The sequence below is a fragment of the Falco naumanni genome, chromosome 4, assembly GCF_017639655.2.
Source record: "Falco naumanni isolate bFalNau1 chromosome 4, bFalNau1.pat, whole genome shotgun sequence".
Lineage (NCBI taxonomy): Eukaryota > Metazoa > Chordata > Aves > Falconiformes > Falconidae > Falco > Falco naumanni.
The window spans coordinates 26,075,375-26,099,022 of NC_054057.1; the positions used below are offsets into that span (position 1 = coordinate 26,075,375).

The 23,648-nt window shown below is 39.4% G+C and overlaps 1 protein-coding gene across 2 annotated transcripts in view; it reads right to left on the bottom strand.

Moving 5' to 3' along the window:
- CNTNAP2 (contactin associated protein 2) overlaps positions 1–23,648 on the bottom strand; it is a 1,145,700-nt gene that overhangs the window by 167,483 nt on the left and 954,569 nt on the right. For both annotated transcript variants that reach the window (XM_040592035.1, XM_040592036.1), the window contains one exon: positions 22,020–22,147. In XM_040592035.1, the coding sequence (XP_040447969.1) occupies positions 22,020–22,147 (128 nt within the window). The remainder of the gene's footprint in view (positions 1–22,019; positions 22,148–23,648) is intronic.

Genomic DNA, 23,648 nt, shown 5'->3' on the forward strand with positions numbered 1-23,648 from the left:
CATTCAAGTGCTAATGCCACTACTCAACCCAAAGTGCAAGGGCAGCATGGAAAAGAACTAGAGCTGGATGCTGTGGACAGGAACTTTGCCAGGACGCATACTTAAAGAGATCCCAGAAAATGCATCCTAAACCACCAAACATCAGCACTCACCCAAGAAAACACAAAATGGTGCACTGGACTTCTATTCTCTGGAAAAGAGTATTCATTCATTCTTATCATTCTTATGCTGCTTCCATTATCTACCCTAAATTTTTGTAACTCAGACGTGTATTCTACAGTGTCAGTGGCCAGTCACTTCTCTATTGCACAGGCATGTCCTGGCTCTTTTGGCAATGAGATCTTAAAGGCAGCAAGAGAAGAGGAAAGAAACCTCCACACCATCCTAGTACCAAAGAAATTAATGCTTAAGCTTAACTACATATCCCCAAAGAGATGCATGAAATTGACTGACTGTTCAAGCAGATAAGACCCCATAGGTTATGATGATCATAACCGAAGTGCAAAGACGTAGATCTGTGTCCTGGCACAAACAGCACATGTCTCCTTTTGAAACGTCTGTCCTGAATATACAGACCTCCCCTCTGAAATACCACGGCAGCCCAGGGAACAGAGCTGTCCTCCAGCTGTAGGCTGCACCCAAGCTGTATCATGACACTGCGTGCTGTTGCACAAAGAATCAACATGCCCCACTGAACACTGAAACCTGCACTGAGGTGCATACATGGCCTTCAGCAGAGAGCAGATCCAGCACATCTTCCCAGATCTAGCCTTTGTTTCACACCACCTCTGCAATAAGAATGCACCTGAGGAACCTACACCCTACATCCGATTACAAGCTTCGGTGTAACAGAGTCATGACTGACTGAGGCATCATATTTTGTTTTGCTTAGGACACAATGAGCTGAGATAGCATTGCTGCATTCTCCCAAGGGCTGCTAATGTTCACAAAGTTTCCCAAAATTGTTAGGGAACATTGGTAAGTCACAAAGTTGAATTCCAATCATTATTCTTAGCATTAGGAAAAAAAAAATTATCCTAGGACCACAAAGTTTCTGGTCATTATCAGATTCAACCAACGGATGTTGCTGGGCATTTAGTAATGACCACTGCCTCACCACTAGAAGACAAAATCCTCAAACTCCCCAGCTACACAGCAGGAACATTAGAGCAATTGTTGTCAGCTGCGTACGAATAAAGCTTCCTCTTCAGTTATGCCATCTCCTTACACGTGAGTTAAACATGTGATGTACATTTTAAATACACTGATTTCCTTGAATGTTACCAATTTCTACTCATTGAAAGTGAATAGTTAAATGTTTTTATCCATCATCAGATCACCTTACATATGTGTCATATTGTCTTATGGTGTTTAAAAATAGAAATTTCTCAAACTATGTCAACAAAAGCAGGCTTTTCCTTGCTATAGAAGTAACATAGCTGTCATCAAGTTTGAATTGAAAAAGAAAACCAGTGTTGTCAGCAGGAACAGCAGATAAAGGTAGCATGGTGCTTAATTTGGATCAAATATAGTGAGATTACTAATTAAATTGCTCTTTCAAAGCTATTGCACTATTTCTGATAGGTCACTAGAAACTGAAAGAGAGGTGATTTGTTTCCTTTTTCTGAATTAAAATAACAGTGAGCACAAAGTGCTAGTTCATGTCACAGAACTAATATAAATTGAGTATGTCATTTCCTTTGGAGCTAAATTAAAAGATACTCCTCCTTTGCAAAATCCTACTTTTATATAGATGTGAGGAATATCACTGAATGAGACAAAGAAATGTTACGGGCACACAGGGTGATGACTATATTTTTATTATTTATATGTTAGTGATACTTTACTAAAAATAATTAGAATAATATTAATACTATCACTTCACAAAACCATGACATTCTATTTTAGATTATGGCATTTAAGCATTTGCTTAATGTTAGAAATAGCCATTAAATGTGCTGCTGTACTGGTTCAAATATCATTAGCTCCAAGGTACTCAGTCTGGGATGACCTCTCGTGTAAGAATTTAAGTATAAAATTTAAGAAGATAAGAATAGCTGCATCATGTCACACTAAAGGTCCATCCAGCTTTGCATCTTTCTTCCACTCAGGACAGCAGTGGATGCCTAGGGAAGAGTACAACGCCAGCAGAAGCCGACAGTCATACTCCCTGAGAATGCTTCCTGAGTGCTCAGAGACCTGTAGCTCAAACACTCTGTGATACAGAAGTGTCAATATATTTACTAACCCTGGGTATGGTTTTCCTCCTTGGATTTGTCAATCACTTTATGAATCATGTAAAATCCCAGCATCCATAGTGTCCTGTGGCAAGGAGTTCCCCTGCCTACTTATTATTGTGTGAGGAAATATTTTTACAGTTACCTCTGTTAAGGGTAACTGAAAATGAAAAGATGCTTTCAGGAGGAGTAGAGTTTCATCTGTAGTAAAATTATCATTTGGGCAATTACAACCTATCATCTTAAATTTCCCTAGTAATTTCATGATCCTCACCTGGCTTTAAGTTCTCCGTATGCCGTTGAACCCTGTATCCTACAGCACTCTAAGTCAGCAGCAAATAAGCTTGTTTGTATTTAAAAAATATCTTCAGAGTACTTTGGGATCAAAACTACAGCTTAAAAGTAGAAACCTATAGCTGTTATACTACTAACGGCCTAGAAATCTCATGGGCAGCATTATGGTGGATATACTTTACATTTCTATCTTATAATTAATATTGAACTTGAGAATCTGGTATGTTTCAGGGAGCTTTTGTGTGTGGAAGAAATAAAAATATTTATTAAACTACACTTTGCACAGTGCGTAATTAAGTTCATATACTACCCTGGAAAAACTTCCACAGTAGAAACAGCAGGGTTTTTTAGCATTTAATTTTTTTCCATATTAAAATAAAAATTGACAATTTACATTCTTCTAATCTCAAAGCCTGTCAATGAGATTTTTTTCATGCATTCACCCATCCCAAACAAAAGTAAAATAATAGCATTGGACTGAGTGATTTCCATTTCCACTCAAAATTTGAATTCCAACAGGTTTTAGTGTAAAATTGTATTTAAAACATATTGTTGAGCATCAGCAACTGAAGAAAGGGATTTTGATTCCAAAAGTTCTGTGCACAGCAGGGCTAATACAGCCATCTCCAGGCAGCTCATCTCTGACGCCTGATGAACTGAAAGTCAATTTGATGAGGAAATGATACGGCTAGACTTTGTCTCTCCTGCTGAAAACTTATGTGAGAGTCCTGAAGGCGACTCCTTACCTTATGGGTGAGTCTGGGAAGGGGACAAGCTCTGGCACAATGATACAAAATGTACTTTTGAAACACATGAAGCTGGGTTTGCCCTCACCCTGCTTCCACCTCTATATTAGTATTTTATTATTTTATTTTTTTTTTTTCTACCAGAGGTCAGGGACTGTTCAGTTAGTACTGGTTTAGTCTTTTGTAAAAATGAAGACAATTGAGAAGCAGCATTTAAGAACTCTGCTGTAGCTGGGCTTTTTCTGCATAGATGTATGTGTCATTTGTGCCCCTGAGGTGCCCTTCTGGATGTGCTCATACACTCTGGGTGAAGGAGATAGGAAAATTAATTCAGATCATAGAAAACAGAAAACTAGAAAACGAAAAAAGAAAAACTCCAAGAGGCCAAAGGGGTAAAAAAGGGTGAAAAACTGAAAATCAGTGAAGACAGATAATATTGTAAAATATATGTGTTAGATTTTAAAATAACATAACCTTCTTGTAAGGCCTAGTATTCTCCTGTGTTATGCTTTTAGAGTTTCTTTCTTCCTGTCTTCTCTATTTCAAAGGTGCAGACAAGTCAGTGTTTTAGAAGGTGTTTTCACAGCGATCCCTGATAACAGGGATGCAACAGAGCCTGAGATATGTTAGTTCTGTTGTGTTGCAATTGCAAAAAACCTGGCATAGTCACTGGTCAATAAATACAGACCTCTTAATGACAGCCACATTGTTTCCTCGGTGTACAATATTTTAAGTACTTCAAAAACCGCAAAGCAGTACTCCAGGAATTACTAACTCATCAGATGTTACAGCTGGCAGTAGTTCTTGTCGCTGCTGTGTCAATTTGATGTGAATAAAAAATCTTTGTAGCAGAAGATTTCTTTAAGTTGTTACTGGAATAGAAGAAGACTTGAAATATTCTAAGTATCAGTAAGTCACAATGCATTTAAGTGATTTTAAAAAGAAGGAAAACACTGCATGTAAATCCCAAGTATTCTTTGTGAGAGCTAGCTTTGCTGGAGAGTACCTTTTCTGTAAATTGTAGGTGCAGCTGCAGGAAGCAGTATAGTCCCGAGGTTAAACCCACAAAAATACCTCAACCAATACACCCCTAAAAGCTATGCTATTGGAAAGCCTACAATATCAACCCTAGATTTACACCTAGCAAACTTAATCTGTGTGAGGGAGTCTTAAAATAACTTCTATTTATTGCTATCCAGATCAGCTTAATGCTGAATGCTGGGGCTACATATGCCTGTCTTTCACAAATGCAGAGGTACAAGGAGTAGAGGTAGAGCTTATTTGCAGGCAGCAGAGAAACAACAGGGCTTTGTGTCCACATGCCATTCAAAATTATTAAATGAAACAAAATAACCCAGAAAACACAAGCAAACAAAAGCACACATGCTCAACTGTCCAGTTATTCATATTTTCCCTTCTGGCAATGTAATCTACGCCCTCCATTTTATGAAGCCAAATAAAACCTAAAATGTCTCCAAACTGATACTTTGGCTCTGTTTAACCTATGCCAAGTCAGGATCCTAGAAAATCTGGAATAAATATCTTGGGTAAAAGAGCAAGAATAGATCCAAGCACTGAACAGAATCACAAAATATCTTATAGCTTTAGCTAGCTGCCGCCATGGAGATTGTGGAGTTCACTGTAGAAAGCCCCCAGAAATGTCAATGACAGCAGCTACAGGGGATTCGGTGATATCTTTAAGCTATGATGACCGTTAGTAGTGCAGCCAGCTTTCTGAACTCCTGCCGAGTGGATCCCTCTGCCTCTCTGCCCTTACAGCTTTCACAGGGGCCTTAACGCTCCAAGGAAAAGTAAAAGTCTAAATACCTGTCAGTACAGAAATACACTTATGTAGGTTAAACTTTATAACTGACCCTCCTGCTCCCTGACCTCATCCGTGAGAATCAAGGGGATGTAAGCTGTATTTCCCATACCAGCCACCCCCACGTTCTAATACCCGGTTGGGCATAACAGAAATATTTAGCAATCGGTACCACCAGCGCCATGAATTATTATCACACCAAATAGCATCATGCGTCATTGATAACACCACCAAAGTAAATGATTTGTGAACTAAGGCACAATCCATGGGTATGATCACCAGAAGGATTTCACTGGCATGCAGAGTGACAGGGGGCAGGCGCCAACCCCTTTGCTTCTCGGGGTGGCAGTGGTCAGACTGAAACCAGCACGCAGCAGGAGTGCAATGGGCCACAGACAGAGAGGGAAGCAGGCAGGGAGGGGTGCAAGATATCTTGGCTCGGGTATCCTTTACCATAAACACATAGAGCAAAATAAAATGTTGACTGCAGATAGGTGGAGTGACTTCTTTTGCAAAGAACCCTGACTTTCTCTTATGCCCTTATGTCTGGGTCTGCTACAGAGGGAGAGCGACAAACCCCAATGCCTCCTTTAGGGTAGGGTGTAAAATCATGTTGAAGGTTTCGGTGCTGGTATGAGCAGGAATATATTTGCAGTGGAAAACCTTCATGCTCTGTATCAGAAGCAGTTATATGACTCTGGGTGCAGTCAGTTGGGTTCTTTCTAAAGCATCCTCATAAATTCCATCAGGCTCCTAATGTTTGAGATTTTTAAAACTGAATTCAACTTTCCATTTGGCAATAAGTATTATTATCAAACCTATCTTGAGATTAATGTTTTTCACCTAGTAATGACCATTTGAGTTCCCCTAGGAGTTCCTCTCTATCTATGTTTTCAAAGGTTGTATCTCTTTGGGCTGCCTTCATGTAATAAACAGTGTTTTCTCTGTTCATTTACAGACCGCTGTGCAAAACGCAGCCTCTGGAAACGGCTGGTGTGCAGTGTATCGTAGTCTACAAATCTAATACAAAAAGATACCATTAAACGTTTTAAAAGCTACAGGCAGCCCTGCTATTTGCATCTGCTCCTTGCAGGAACAATCTAATGCTCTTCAAACTGCAAAGCTAAAGGTCCACAGTGTGACCCAATATTAATTTCCCATCACCTTTTTGGTTACCCCAAGTAGGTACTCCCTGATGCTGGTATGGGATATTAGGAGTACTGCACGGGTGACTGCCCACAGAAACATCCCTTGGCGGGAGGCACAGAGAGTGATGGGCAAAGGAAGGGGGTGCATCAAAGAAACACCACTCAAAGCCTCTTCTTCACAGGGTCGAACAGGTCTGTGCTTGTGTTCAGAGATGCGGGACATCTCAGTTCAGACTGCGCAGGCTGTGTCCCCCTTGGTGCACGAGACCCTGGCAGCAGCAGGGCGCTGCCCAAGGCTGGAGAGCTGCAGAAGGCACTGTTGCAGGTGCTCCGCTTGCTGATCCCACTGCCTGCTGTCTCACACCCAAGGACGAACTGTGCCTAAAAGCTGCAAGAGAGCTCTCACTGTTCAATTTATTTCAGCATACGTGATAATTTAATTTCCCGTCAAATATAACCGGGAGCACGCGTATTTGTCCTAGCTATTTCTACCAGCAATGTGTGTTTATTCATTACCCACTCAGCTATCAGTCTTTAATTAGTTCCTCAGCTGAGTACTTCAAGCTGTGCTGTGCACGTCTGGAATGTTTCTTCTTTCACTAATGAATTTAATTTCAGGAAGCTCCTTGATCATAGCTCAGTCACTCTGAACTACTGACTCTTCATGTGTAAATAAAAGGGAAGAGACGTGGAGGGCCCCAGGCTTGCCTTCTGTGATAAGTGATGATGTTTACTTGCCTAAGACTCTTCAAGAGAGTGAGTACAGCTAGAGAGAGGGGATGAGGAACAAGGTGGAGAGAGAAATCTACAGCATAAACCACCATTTCTCTAAAGGTCTCCAGGGAAAGGTCTAGTCTAATCATTCTTCTTACCATGCATGTTTAATACAGTCAGCAGAATTCAGAATTCCCAGAGCCCAGAAAAATAAATTTTGCAGGTGGACTGTGGAAACATCTGAATATTATTTATGAATAATTTTGTTTTTTACATACCGAGCTTACAAAGGAAAAAAAAATGTGGCAAATCCTGGAGTTATTTCCTTATTTTCATGCACAGTATTGCATAAAATAAGGCTGATATGAACAGACGCTGACATTTTCTTTCAACATCAAAAAGTATTTGTTGGAGGCAGGACGCACTCTCGTTTTGTGCCTGATAAATCACTAAGCACATATACAATTTCCTATTGGTTTAGGTCTTTCTTGGCTTGGGGTTTTATTTTTGGACGTGAGTGGAGATTACTAGCCCGAGGCCTGTATGCCTAGCAGTAGCTCTGTGGCTAATCAGAAAGGAATGGAAATGCTAGAGATGGTCTTCAGGTCAATTCTAACCTTCGCCATGTAGAAGCACAATGATCATCTTTTAGAATCTGAGTAACCTGAACGAAATGAAGGACTATGGTCAGATTTCTCTACCAGAATATATCTGGTACTTGGGGAAGTCCATCAGGATGATTAGTAAAAGGAACATGTTTTACAAAAACTGAATTAGAAGAGTTTGGCTGGGTTAGTTTAGATAAAACATTGAGAGCAGACAAAATGCACTTCATGAATGCATTTTGCAGGTACTGATTAGGAAGCAAGATGAATTTAAGCAAAAGATTAGTGTAGGTACAAGATCAAAAGGATACAGATTGGACATGAATTCATGCTGATTGCAAATTAGAAGTTGTTTTCTATCTACCTGAGGAGAGATGGCCTGGAATACTTTTGCAGACAAGACACTTATACAATAGGATTTTGATAAATTTATGGAAGTGATTTGGGGAGAACTGATGGAAATAGGCAGTGCAGCTCCTGATATAAGTTCTTAGGTCTCTGGTTTCTTAGGATGTCCACAAGAGGTCAAACAGAGATTAGATTACTGTTTACAATGTACATTGCACTGCTCGCACGGTACTGAGGATCAGGAAGGAACCAGGGTTATTTTCGTGTTGATGTTCCCTTCCTCTGAACACTACAGATTTGTGATTGCTTTACAAACACAAACACATCACGCTGAAGTCTCTCAGCTGCTTGGTGATGCTGTTGGCACCAGTTACAGAGAAGAGCCAAATGTGGAAAGACACCTTCCGTGTTGGTTGGGCTACTGCATCAGTAGTAGTTACCTGTTAGTGGGATTGTCCTGTACAACCCAGGAGAAGGAAACGCCTGACTTACAGTTCTTGACTCATGAAAACCAATAACCATGTGATCTCTGCCCTTTCCATTGATTCAGTAGATATCATATATTTAACAAACATTCTAGGACCGAAGTACGTGATGTGTGAGGAAGGTCTGAGGGAGCTAGGTTTGCTTCTCCTGAGAAAGGCTTGGAGGGGAGCCAACGGCTGCCTTCACTGCCTGATGGGTAGTTCTAGAGAAGACAAATCCAGGCTTTTCTCAGAAGCGCAAAGCAAAAGATCAAGAGACAACAGTCACAAATTGCAATGCAGAAAATTCCCACTGGGTATAAGGAAAATATTTTCACAATTAGAGTGTTTAAGCACTGGAACAGGTTGCCCAGAGAGACGGCAGAAAAGACATCCTCAGAAATTTGCATAAAATTGAATAGAAAAGGCCATAAGCAACTTGGCTAGGGTTTGAAGTTAGCCCTGCTTTGAGCAGGAGATTGGACTGAATGATGTCCATAGGTCCCTTCCAGCCTAAATTAGCTTATGATTCTAAGCACTATTCTTCCAGCTGAGCTCAGTAACGCTTGCAAAATACCTTACATGACCCTTAAGAATTTGATGTCTTGATCTGGATGGTGAGAAAGATATAACACAATTTGCAACAACAGAATAAAATGTTCCTTTTTTTTCTGTGTCATCATCCAACAGATTTTCTGACTAGAAGTTGGCATATTCTCTGCTTTTGAAATATTGCTTTATTGTTGTCTTTGATATTGTTGGCTTCCATATGTCCTCCTCATACAACTGGCGGTTCCCCCCCTCCTTTGGAAAATATGTTCAGTACAATGCAAAATAATTGTATCAACTAAGGGCTAAAAAGAGAAAGAAATACAATAATGAAAGTCTATACGTTTTTATTATTTAAAGGTTCAAACAGCTCATGGATTAAAGCAAAACCTCAACAAAACACCGTTTCTTTCTTGTTGCCGTGGGAAGTTGTTAACAAGTTGTGAACAAAGACATATCTATCTCTTGAATTTACAGCTTCAGATGCTGTTTCCATTTTTTTCAAATCCTGCCTATTGCTTTAAGCATCTTAATTTTATTTGGTTGCATCTTGGACTACTACAGATTTTATGAGACTGGGATAGCGGCAATGCAGTGTATGATAACAATCTTTTTATTTAATAACTGGCTGTCATTATGGGATCCCCAAGTTACCTTACGATATTACGGAGGAAAATCAGATTAGCCACCTGAAATACAGTGTGTGCACAGAGAACAGGGGAGAGCTCTCTCTACATGGTGATATACAGAGATAAACTTCAGCATATGGATGGGTGGAATATCAGTTAACCATGTTATAATTAAAGCAGGACTGCAGCTACTGTAAGAATGCTTATTTTTAGTTTACAAAAGCAAAAGCTCATAAGTCTCCATCTCAGCATAGGGAATTAATGTGCATTTCAAGAAAGGAAAGGAGCGTCCCTCCCATGAAGCAAATATGTCGTTTAGTTACACATTTTCTAACAACACCTTGTCATTGTTACAAAACACTGAAGCTTTTGGAAGTTTTGAAAGAAACTGCAAGTTTTTTGGCACTGTTCATGAAATGTAACTACACTGAGCTGATTGTTTTGAAAATTTTACTCTGATTTGGACATTTCAAAAAGTCTTTTAGTTCAAAACCTATCTATTTTTGAAATATAAACAGTGATGAAAAAGGCTTTTTTGTAATATGTTGAAAGTCAAAGTCCCAATGATATCCTTCCATCAATGGGAATTGGCTTGATAACCAACCTTTTCTGTTTCAAATGACTTCTTATGTTTTTCACTGTTGGTACGGCAAGTGGTTTTGAGAATTTTCTCTCATCTTGGGATCAGAAATTAAAGTATTTCCTGGGAAAATCCCTTCTCTACCATGTTTTCAGAATCATCTTAACTTTCCTGGATGATATCTTGCAAAATAGGGATCAAGTTTACTCCTCCCTGCCTCTGAAATATGAAGACACAATATCAGTTCATAACAATAAATTGTTTTAAATTTAACCTTGTAATAGCAAATCTAAAAAAAATGATAATCAGGTGAATGGGACACAGATATATGAACTGTGCTCTGTGGCTAATAACTGATTTACACTGATTTAGTTCCTCAGTTTTCAAAAGCAGAACTATTTGCAGTGATAAGGCAAAAATTGTACATCTGCAGAAGTTCATGAAACCAAAGGTAAATAATAAAATATAGATACAGTGTGCGTGTTAGAAATTGATAAGTAGAAAAAGGCCAAAAAGAAGATTTTGAAACTGTGAGTCACTATCGCCTCTCTTTCCATAACTGCTTCCCTGAAAGCTGTTCTCATGAAAAATATTGGTCCTCTGAATTAGACCAAATCAGATGTGCGGATGATTCTTCACAAATGAGAGTTGAAATACAAGCATATAAAAATGTTAGAATTTGCTACTTAATATTGTAAAGTTGAAAGCTTCTGAAAGCTGAAAGATTCTGCAAGCTTAGCTAAGACTTTCGAAGTACAGATTACTGTAAGCTCCTAACAGTAAATGGGTAGAACTGCCTTGAATTTCTGTAATGAGAAAAAAAATACAATTTTGTAAAGTAAAGGATTTTCCACTCATCTCCTTTTAATTCTATCTGAGTTGATTCAAACGTAAAACCTTGAATAAAATTATCAGCGTTTTCAAATTTCTTCTTTTTTTGCCAAGTAGGCACCTCAAAAAGATAAGTTTTTAGCACAGAAAAGAGGAATATATGAAGGGGAATTGGAACTTTTCCTCTGAAACTTGCTTTCTAAATACTGAATTTATGGCTCTTCACAGGCTGCAACTTTAATCTGGAATCCAGCATATTCAAACCCAGAAGTTGAATAGTGGAAGTCCTCTATGGCATCATCAATGGAAAAGGGAGTAGGTAGGCAATTCTGCGTATTTCTCTTACAGTTTTCTAGTGCTTTCCCCCCCAACATTTGCAATTTTTTCCATAGAAGAGAAAGGTCAGAAAGAAATGTTAAGAGATTAGAGAAAACAAATAGGAGGTTAATTCTTCGCATTGTATCTATTCTGCTTCTCTCAAGCTGTTGTACCTTCTCCTGCTCCTTCAGGCACCACATCATATATCTGCACAAAAAATCCAGAATGGTGTGCTGTGAGAGAAGGATCAGGATAGATTCCTTTAGAAAATCCTGCGAAGCACTAAGCGGGATGTTGTGCATACACCAAATACTGTAAGAGAACTTGATGATGGGAGTGTTTTGAAGAGAAGCTGCTAGAATGCAGCCCTGCAATTAAAGCATGGGGAGAAGAGCCTGTGGGATGAGAAATCGTCATGAAGCACAGCCGTGACTGTGGAATTCATACCCAACCTTCCTTCATATTCAACCACTGGATAGAGTAAGTTCAGCCATTTTAAAATCTTGTGTTAGACACCATTAGAGTTAACTTGGCTCCCCAGTACAGAGATCAATGCAAGTTTAACAAGCGTCGGGGGTCCCCAACTTCTTCTTCATGAGTTTCCCCATCTTGGTGGTTGGGCAGTTCTTAGTGTTAGCGAGTCACTTTGTGCTGTGTGCCAGGTGTTAGGCGCTGCAAAGTCAAACGAGATCCTGTATAACTGGCTATCCTCCATCCTGCTGCCACTCACTTAGCTATGTCTAAATGAGACTGCATTTGCATAACTTACGCATAGCAATGAACGAGACTGACCTCACTCTACCTCACCTTCAATCATTTTTTGCTTTTTTCTGTTCTTTCTGCTCTTCAAATGTCACTCAGTGCTGCAGGAATACACAGGCCAAAAGTGTTAAAGTGAGAAGGAGTTCCACCTAAAATATGAACATAGATAATTTCCTCCATTTTATACCTCATTTCTGAGATTATTCAGATATTCATGGAGTGAAATTTAAAGGTGACCGTCAATTTGTGCATGTAATTGACAGGATTCCAGCAGCTCCTCATTCCCCAGTTCAGTCTCAGGTTCCCCTAGTTCCTTACTGCTTGACCGACATCGCCTTCTCACTGGTCCTCCACGCGCTATGGGAATTGTTTCATCTTTTCATCCTTTGATTTTGTACCCTGCATAATTGCTTTTCTTACTTTGCTATAGGTATGGTAAGATACTAATATGCATTACAATCACATAGATGGTAAAATGTTTGAAATTATAATTAAAACATAACTTTAACAGGATTTGAGTTTAATATGAACAGCTACTGTGTGTCATCTGTCAGACTAATGACTCTTTCCTTAAATTCCCGAGGAATTTAGAGACAATACTTTACATGAAATGTTTCAGATGCTTCTTTTTTTGCATTAAAGATAAAATTATCCTGTAATATAATCATAATGATGAGGGGAGTTTGAATAAAATTAGCTCTTAATTGCATTTGAATTCTGTATCTGTGAAACATAAAGCTCGTAACTCCCCTATGGAGTTCACCATTTTTTTTCTTTTACAATTGGTTGGAGAATTGATCATGGGCATTGATTGCCCTATGTTTTCATTACTTCCAGAAAATATGTAAAAAGAGTAAAATTTATTATTGCTTTGAAATTTCAATGAACTGCCTTCTGTAGTTTATACCAACATATACATTTAGGTAGAACTGGAGGCAGTGAAAATTAATTAATACTAGGCAGGTCCATTTCTGTCTTAAACTAGGTAAAATGTCTCTCCCACCAACTGGTTTACAGTTCATGATGAATCTGCGAAGTGTGGGGATGTAACTTGTGGCACCATATTACTCTAAATACCTAAATTAAGAAAAAGTAACTGGCAGGCAAGTATATAGTAAAGATGACAAGGATTAAATGCATTTCCCCTCAAAAGAGATACTCAGAGCATACTGTTTTCTCGTCCTTAAGGAAAAGTCTCCAGCAATGTAAATTGTATTCATAATGAAAACATGCACTAAATGGAAGTGTAATCTATACTATTTCCATATGCCACCAGTACGGGAAGAAGCAGCAGAAGTCTCACTCTTCTGAACCACTCAGACTCTACTAGATCTTGGCAAAGCCTGAAAAGAATGAAGGGGTCAAACTACATCAAGAGTCAATGCCTGCTGTTGAAAGGATGTGCCTTCTACATGTTCTAACAAGTTCAGACCCATATAAAGGTTCCTTCTTTTTTTTTTATTTTTTTTTTTTTTTAAACTTTGGATTACTGATTTTCCTATGGCACAACCTTTGTAATGTATGGGGAACTGGTTTTCCCAATATGCCAAAATTATAATTTTAACTCTACTGTTCCTTTATTCTTTTGCACTATTTGCAGGCATCCTGCTGCTTCAGTCAGAAATAAAAAGACATGTCCTTCTAGGACGATGGTTAAATTTTATGTGATATCTACTTCTTCCTGCTCTATGAGATTAGGAGCACACATGGCTAGCTTTTGCTTTCAGAAAGCAAACAGAAGAAAACCTGACAGTGAGTGCGATGCATTAGAGAATATTCATATATAAGTCAATATGATATCTGTTAAAACTGGGTCACTTTACAAGGATTTATTCCATGAATACACTTGTACTCCAAGTTTGAACATGTTCATGTTATAAACCTTAGAAAAAGGTGTTCTACAATAGAAATGTTGACAGCTTATAGTGAGTGCATGAACACAGAAATCTAGAATCTTACAAATTTCTTGTTGGGTTTTCAAGATTATATAAAAGGAACCTTACATTCAGGATGGTATGTATAAAGAGCTCCCAAGGAAGTCACAGTGAATTACAATTCAATGAATTACAGTGCTCTAGAGACTATTTCCTCCCAATTTTCTAGGCCAGAATGTCTGTTGTTGTACAAAAGCAAAGGAGTAGGAGAAAGGTATCTAGAATGATTAGCTCAGATGAAGTGTTGCCATGAAGAAGGAAAATAGTTTTTGGAACTTAAATAATTTTAGCCATACATATTCAAATGCTATTGACACCACCTACCACCCCCCACCCTCCAAACCTCAACAATTCCAAGCTGATCTGCAATTCCAGAGATGTTTGGTCTTCTCATTTTGGTACTGTCCACCATGGATCATCTAAGGGAGAGCTTATCTGGTTGAAAACTTACATAACAGTATGTTATAAATTAAACTCAAAGTTTTTTGGTTTACAACATCAGAGAATCACTTCTGAGTGTAGTTACAGTGCTGCTGAGAACTGATTGCAAACAAAAAAAGAATGACAAAACTACCAGCCAAAAACGTTAGTACTTGGAGCACTTTGCTGCTTAGGAAGGATACAAGGATATGTGTAAGAGAAGCCATGAGAGGACATACTCTAGCCTATGTGCACCTTCAAATCCCTTTGTATATTTCAGGGTGAGAGAGAAATGCCCTAAATTCACGTGAACAATGGAGGTTTTCCAGCTCCTATTTTCAGGCCAGGCAAAATTTGATTCCCATGGCCAGAAATGGCCTATACTTGTACGAGACAACTGGCCAGAGCTTGAGATTTCCTGGGAGGTGAGGAAGGTAGAGTCCTCTCAGGAACATCAAGGCACTGCAGGAGGGCATTCCAGCACCACCCGCTGCAGAAAACATTTCTGCACAAATACGAAAATAAATTAACAACAGAAACAAAGTACGCAGTATGAAACAGGGTTAAAGGTGAAGAGAAAGAGGTAGACTTAACTATAGGGAATGATGCAATCAGATATTAAACAACTGTAAAAAAAGTTAATTTCTTGCCTTAGAAAGTTTGAGAGAGCTGACCTGGTGGGTAATTTTTTTTGTTGTGTCTCTGAGGAAGGTAACCACATATGAGGAATAATGACAGTAATTTGATTAACTGAACTGGATGGTCCCCACCCAAGGCAGACACTGTTATTTTATTGCCTTCAACAAAATCCACTGAAAAAATCAAACGAGTCTAAAATAGTCCTTCTTGTTTGTCAGGCTGCTTTAATTGAAAGGAAACTTTTCTTTCTCCTCTTTTGCTGGTAGCATCAGAAACACTGTCATAACCAGCGAGCACAATGTCCTGATGTTCTCTGAGTCAATCTGTATTCCACCTGAATTGCTCGAGATACAATCCAATGCAACACGTAAAGACATGCTGGGGTAATAGCTGTGGAAATTCAGCAGACAAATGTTTATGTTTATGTTAACTAAAGGCAGCTACAGCTACTGGGGAAAAAAAGTTAAATTCTTGGATGGATCAAGTTTTGACCTGGATTTAATCTACTGAATGTATCATTGGACTGCAAAGTCAAGCAATTCGTAAAAAGAAATAGATATAGATATATCTAGTCATGCAAGCAAAAAATAGGGAAATGTAGAAAAATTTAATTTTTGTTAGTTTTCTAACCTGAGTAGCAGAGAAGTACACACCTCAAATGGGAATTGCCTAAACTTCAGCTATGTAATCTCATCACACAAATTTCCAGTGGAATCATTGCTTCAGAAGTTTCAAACCCCAATTTTTTTTTCACACCTATTTATACATTTAAGAGGCCAGCTGCAAACACTCGGGCTTGTCTTTTTTTGTTTGTTTTGTTTTGTTTTTTGAGTGGGGGCTATCAATAATGCTAACTTTCATTTGAATCAGTGTTTTCACTTCCAGTAACTTGTAAGACAAGTCACTATATTACTGGAACACTGCCTAAAAGACAGTAGGAGTAAATTGCTTCTATTGAAATTCCAGTTGGATCTTTTACCAATTCAAATTTATTTATTTTTTTCTGGGATACTCTCCAGCTTACTTTACCTGCATATGTAACAGTAGCGTCACTGCTGGTCTGAGTCAACACATTGTTCATCCTACTAGAGAGTTGACTTTGTTCATACGTTTCATGTGTTACTGAAAAGTGCAGTGCTATTTTTTTTCTGAAACTCAGGAGGTACCATTCAAACCCAAGTTTAAGATATTGAAAATGTCCTCAATTTGGAATGTAACGAAAATGGACTAAGCATGCAGATGAAACAATAGATTTATTTTTCATGACAAGTAACAGTTCTGAGTCACCAACCTGCACATGTGATGCATAAGGGGTAACTATATATGTATTATATATATATAAATACCAATCTGTAGGCACTGACCCTGGCAGCGGCTGTCTGATTTAGGTATTTATAGAGTGGGTTTAATACAAACCCAGAGCCCCCCAAAATGCCCATGTCTGCACCACTGTCTGATTAAATAAGCCAACTCTACTGGAACCTTTGATAAGAAAGTACAAGAGTAAAGCCAAAAGCAATATTTGGAAGTGAAAGAAACAAAGCATCAGGTCATGAAAGGAGTAATGACGAGCCACGGTCAAAATCACTGACTAGAATAAGATTTCAAGGTATATTTCCCCTGAGAACACACACACAGTTCCACGCACACGCACACACAAAATCAATGCACTGATGTAAGAATCGTGTTTTGATTTGTCCCTGAATTTCTGTCATCTGTCAAGGGGACCTTTTTGTCTGTCACTGCAGGTCCTACATGAACAGGGCTGATACCAGTCTTTATGAGAACTTAGCTTAGAGAGAACCACAGTCAATGCAGCTGCTTCCTCCTCCACATTTTGAAGATTAAAAATAATAGAGGTAAAATACAAAGGCTGATTCGTGGCTCTGGAATTGAAGTCTTACTGGGAAAGTAAAAACTATATATCAGAGGAGATGGAAAAAACATAAATTTGAGCTGTGTAAAAACCATCTCCCCCTTAAATCTGCCTTTGCTATAGCAGAAATGGGACAAAAGGAAAAGAGACTCAAGGAGAAAGGCAAATCTAGAGCAGAATAGTCAGCCTGTTCCCCTCTGGACTTATAAAGAGCAGACACGACTCAAAATCCTAGGAAGTCGTTGTGAAAAGGATACTCTTATCAGGTTACAAATATAGGAGCTTTGAGAGAAAGTCTTGAAAAGGTGCCAAAAGTCACAAAAGTAATTTTGACTCAATATGATTATTTACGAAATCTCTGTAGCAATAGCCCCAACACAGTAAGCTAAGCTCTTCAGTTTGGTTTCAAAACAAATTACCAGATCCATTTTTGCAGCCTTGATCTACCACCTCAGGTTGAGCTTGGACAAAAAGGAAAACCCCAACATATGTGTGTCCTTCTTTAAAGGGAAAAAGCTCAGAGTGCCCTTTTGCTTTACAGTAGAATAACATAAAGGGATAGACAAGGTCTTTCTGTTACTGGTTGGACAAGGCCAAATGCAGTGGGGCTGAGGAATCCAGGTGCTGTTGCATTAGTATTAGTACAATTGTAATATGTCTGTAAAGGGATTTTAAGTAGTCTCAAAGAACTTAACCTGAACAGTAAAGCTGATTAATTAATGTTCTATGTTGGCCCTTCTTTCTCGATCTGCACAAAACACAATCACTTGAGAAAAACAAGAGTAGTTTCCTTATCCAGTATTACTATGGAGTCTCAGGGCTGGTAAATGTCAAAGTTAGATCTGTGTTTTCCCTGTTTCCATTACAGTTCAGGTTAGAGGATCTTAAGAATCTGCTGATAAACTGCCACTGCCATTCTGTGAGCACAACGCTCGTACAGCAGCGGCCAGGAAGGACGGCTTTGCTTTAAGTCTGGGTAGACTTGACATTTGATAAATTCCTTGCTTGATCTTTGGATGCAATATGATGCCAAAACCCCCACTGCACCCATATCCTGGTTATGCACCTGCTCTCCATAAAATTGGATAAGTCTGCTCTCCTGGTAGGTCACCACTTAAAAAAATCATTAAATATTTACATGGCATTCCTCAACACTAAATTAGCAAATGGAAAAGAGAAATCCTCAAAATTTCATCCAAGGTACAAGGCAGCCCCCAGGCAAGATTTATGGGATTTTTTCCACAATGACCAGATGAGTTTTCATCATTCTGGTAGAACACAGCAGCTTAAGTAGATCTTTAGAGGATAATAAAGGCCCTTTTTGCTGACTACTTTTCAGGATGCAAATAGTGTTTTGTGAGTGCAGTTAAATATGAAGAATACTTCTGGAACAGAAAGATGGATAATCGTGCGTGGCCAAGTTTTCTGATTTTATTTCCAACAATAGCCACCATCCAAGCTTGCCCGGAGCAGCCTTAATCAGGTCATAAATCAGGGGAATAGAAAAATGAAATTGTCATTTGTGGGACCAAAATAAAATCTATATTTCTGAACGAAGAATCTAGTGATTTTTGCAATAGGAGAACAATTACGATTCTGCAATGTGTACTACATTCCTAATGTTCCTTGGTTCATGTCAAACAAATGGCACCAAGATGAATGGTTTTCAGATTTACTTCAGTCAGTCAATAGTGTAGGAACGGTCAATTGTTATGGCCCCAATTGAATGATTTTTTAAGAATTTGATGTGTATGGGAGGAAGGGAACTGCATGAGACAACAGGTATATTTTTGCTTTCTTTAATCCTCCTTGCCCTTGAAACAGCAAGCTTTCAGCTGTCTGCTCTTGCGGACTGCAAATGCCAGTAGCTCTGCAGTACTCTTACAGTTCTCAGGTACAGCTGTGACTGGGCCTGGGTGATGTAGCAGTGTCTCTAGATGTTAGACAGAAGTAGCTGTGAAGTGCATAGCAAATTACACTGTGCTTCTGATGTAAGCATATGGCCCTTCATGTGCTGCTAAATGTCACTGGGCTGTGGGTTGATACATCACGTGCCATGGACAACCCTCAGGGCAACATGAGATAAGTTGTCACAGTACTGGCAGGCTCTACAACCACAATGAGAAATCCAATGAGAAATTTACCTATTTAGGTAAAATTTTATTTGACTGGCTAGGCACTTTGACTTTTTCCCTCTTCTTTCCAATTAGATGAAAACTCTGTATTTCTCTGCAAGTCTTCATACCTCTTTTCATTTACCACCCTCAAAAATTAGACAATGATAACAACATACAAAACACATGCAACTGAACTCCTTGGGCTGTGATGAGAGTCAACTTCTTTAGTATTAATAATGTTGGTTTTGATGCACGTAATACACCAAAAATGGATCAATTGGTTTTGAACACCCGGTTCCACAAATTCAGCAGTTTGGATTTTCCTTCCCTTTGGAACAAAAGCACAGAAACCTTGTTTTACACAAGCTGTGAGACAGTGTATAGGATCACGAAAGAATATGAAGGACAATGCAGTGGGAACATAAAACTGGAGCTTTTGCTAACTGCAAAGGACTGGGGTTTATATTATCTCCTCTGAGAAACCTTATAACAGCTTTTTGACAATAATATATAGCTATGGAAGTAAACTCAAACTTATTCATGGGCAAAGTTTTAAAACTACAAATCATACCTGTAATTTCAAACAAAAAAATCAATTAATCACAATATTAGGAATACATCCATTAAGTTTCCCAAATAGCTGTGTCACTCACACTCTAGTAAAGGCTACTCCCTGCTCAAATAAGGTTTCATTTATACTAATATTTAGAAATGGCTCATACTTTAGAGACTGATATTTCTAGCAACACTCAGATTCAGGATATGAGGAATACAGACACAAGAACATACTATTCATTATTTCTTAGTCATCAGTTGTAAGAGCCTATTATGAGAATGTTTATCAAACACAGCTGAGTAGCAAACAAACTGACCTGTGATTAGTCAAACACCACAAATAAGCACCAAATAGGTGATGTGAAAGTTTGCAAACATCCCATGATATTTATTTCTTCTTCTTAGGCATCAGATTCATTAACAAAAGCTGGAGGGATCACTGGCGCAATCCAGAAAGACCACAAGCAGAAAAAGAGGCTAAGCGCTTCAGCTGGGTCCCTGAGCAATGGCAATGGGTTTTGGGGCACTGGACTGGGACCCAGAAAACTCTCATATGTCCTTGTCCTGCTGGATGACCCTGAGTATGCGATTACCTCTCAGTTGAGATTAATTGCCCTACCTCAAGGCAGGGATAATCATAGAATAATTTAAGTTGGAAAAGACCTTTAGGATAATAAAGCCCAACCGTTAACCCAGCACTGCCAAGCCCACCACTAATCATGTCCCTAAGTCCTCCATCTACATGTTTTTTAAACACCTCCAGGGATGGTGACTCCACCACCTCCCTGGGCAGCCTGTCCCAATGCTTGGGCACCTTTTCAGTGAAGATTTTTTTTCTAACATCTGATCTAAACCTCCCCTGATACAACTTGAGGTCATTTCCTCTTGTCCTGTCACTTGTTACCTGGAAGCAGAGACTGACCTCCGCTGCCTACAGCCCCTGTCAGGGAGCTGTAGGGAGCCATCAGGTCTCCCCTGACCCTCCTCCTTTCTAGGCTGAACACCCCCAGTGCCCTCAGCCGCTCTCCATCAGCCTTGTGCCCCAGCCCCTTCCCCAGCCCCCTGTCCACCTCTGGACACACTGCAGCCCCTCGGTGTCTTTCTTGCAGTGAGGGGCCCAAAACTGAACACGGGATTCCAGGTGTGGCCCCACCAGTGCTGGGTACAGGGGGATGGTCACTGCCCTGGCCCTGCTGGCCACGCTGTTTTGGGTACAAGCCAGGATGCTGTTGGCTGCCTTGGCCACCTGGGCACACTGCTGGCTCATGTTCAGCCCCTGACATAATTCAGTAATGCAGACCTCCTTTGTAAAGTACTTAGGAACATGCAGATGGAGAGCACTGTAAAGCTGTAAAGTGGCAGAGGAGGAAAGGCAAACCACACTCATCCCTGTTGTGCCCTGTTAGATGTTGGATCGAAGCAGGTTGTTCAACCTGCATGTACTGTGCACACCCATTCGGTATTTCTACATCACTGCATCTCATAGGCTGACTTATCGTACTCTCCACCAGCACCTGAGGATGGGTTTTGTATTCCTTACAGACCATGCAAGTATTAGTTACTGGAAATTAAACCAGGCAACCTTTCCTTACAGCACCTCTTATAACAGGAGGGCCCTCAAATACAGAGGACAGATCTAATGCGCATGACAACTTCAGAGAGTTTAAGCTTTTGAACTGTGGTTTAAAAGGGCCTTAAGCAGTTGCTCTGACTGCGGCGATGAATTTCATCTTCTGAAATATAAAATAGATTGAAGGAAGAATACAATCCTCCTCACTCCATCTGTTTGTTTTTTTTTTTTTTGCATGTGAGGTGGAAATTTATCCATTAAACTGACTTACTCTACGACCTGCTGACCACACTGGAGGATGTACACCTCCTACCAGCACGCAGCCTGGAACTCAGAGACTACCACTAAAAATCTCCCAATGTTTTACATGCAAACATCAAGCCCTGATATGGTTAACAGCTGATAACAATCTTGTCCAATTTTATACACCTGTAAACAGAATTCACAGCAACAAGTTTTGCCATCATGCTACTATTTATATCCCATAACCATAGCTTACAGTCACATGCACAGCAATGACAATGACACTGACAAGAGCATTCAACAGAAGCACAGATGGCGAGAGATGTTCTTATGCAACCTGTATTACTGCTTATATCTGCATAAACTTAGCTGAATAATCAAACTTGCTGCATTTACCATAAAATAAAAACAAATATCGATATTTTAAATGCAAACATGAGCCATTATATGTGCAGTTTCATAGACAAAATTTCTCAAATCACATCAAGCTTTCACAGAAAAAAAGTGAAAGTAGACAGACACTTCTCTGAATTTGTGTGGGGTGTGTACAAAGTTACTGATTTCCAATTTGGTTTGCTTTCTCCCCAAGAGTAAGTGGAAGAAACCCAGCCAACTTACGATCTCCTTGACAACGCACAGGCCCCACAGATATCTTGGCTTCAGACCCAGGCCGGTCAACGTCTCCAACCACTACCTGACTGACTGGTAGGTGCTCTTTGTATGACAACATCCCAGCATCTTTTCTCCTGTATCACAGAGAGAGAGAAAAACCAGAAAGCAATCGTGAAATTTATTACAATAATTTCCTCAATCATTGCTATTGTTCCATGAAATAAGCACCAAAAGAATGGGTACACAGCAATTACACCATTACAGTGTCACCATCTAAAAACATGTCTCACACGATATCAGTTTGAGCAATAACAGTGCCTGTTTGCTGGAACACAGATGGATAGCAGCTCCTGTCAGCCTGGAACATAGAGGAGCAGCTTGCTTTGTGGCCAGCCCAGGACTCTGCTGGGCTTATGTGAGTCTCCCTGCTTCCCAGACTGACCAGCTCCATAGTAGCAGGTAACGCTTTGCCGTTGACCTCCTTGCTGATGTCTCCTGAGAGGGAAAAAGAGCCTAATGCTTCCTAGAAGTGTATCTTTTTTGCTCTGGTTGCTGCCAATTATTATCCTAATGATATGACTTCTGCATACCAAGGAAACACTGCTGCTTTTATATTTAACATTTTTAGTATTACATTAAATAAGAGAAACTAAAGACTAATTACCCCAAAAGGCTTGTCATCTTAGTCCTGTCAGTTCTAAGTGTCTAAGTCCAAAAAAGCCTAAACTTGTGAATCTAACTATGAGCACCAGGCTCAAACCCCGATTTAGTTAGCAAGCTCACTAAAATTAAATTTATAGTCATGCTTAAAAGCTCCTCATTTCAAGTGCAGTGTGTAACCTGGTGCCTTTTCCATACCTAGACGGAATCACTATGCACAGTTATAACATTTTTCCTTTATCACTTCAAGAGCTGATTCCAGATGGCATGTTGCATATTGTTTCTTCCAAATAGAAAATAAAAAAAACCCGAATTTAATTAGGTACCTCATCTCTCAGGTGTTGTTTTGGGTTTTTTTCCATAACAACATGGAAGGCCAAAAATAGCCACACAGGAAAAACCCGCGCCATATCTGTAGTGTTAGGACTGCACTTTTTCACAGAAATCAAAGTAAGAGGAAGAAAAATAATCCATGTATTGCTCTCTTTTTTCTTCTTTCTTTTTGTCAGTACCTTGTCATGTAATTGAGTACCTAAAGTAAGCAACTTTTTGATCTAAAACTCAATTCCTTTGTTCAAAAACTACCACAGAATGAAGGATGAATGTGGATAACTGGTTAGCTGAAAAAGTTCACGTAGACATAGTCCAGCTGGCTGGACAAAAATGCACATTGCACTCAGCTTATCTGAAGTAAAGCAAAAATACACTGTCCTTGGCTGTTCTTGTTACACAATAACAGGAAGATTGCGGTCGGTAAAGAATGTTGCAGGTGGGAACAGATAACTATAGAAGAGAAACTAGGGGCGGGCTTGGTATTTAGGCAACTAACCAATAATGAGCTTAACTTTTGTAATATGTATGAGCTAATTATAACAAGGCATAAAAGATGACTGTAAGACACAATAAAGGAAGTCTGCTGATCACTCATATTGAGTGACTATGTCTTCCCTCCGTCACGGCAGATGAATTCAGGAT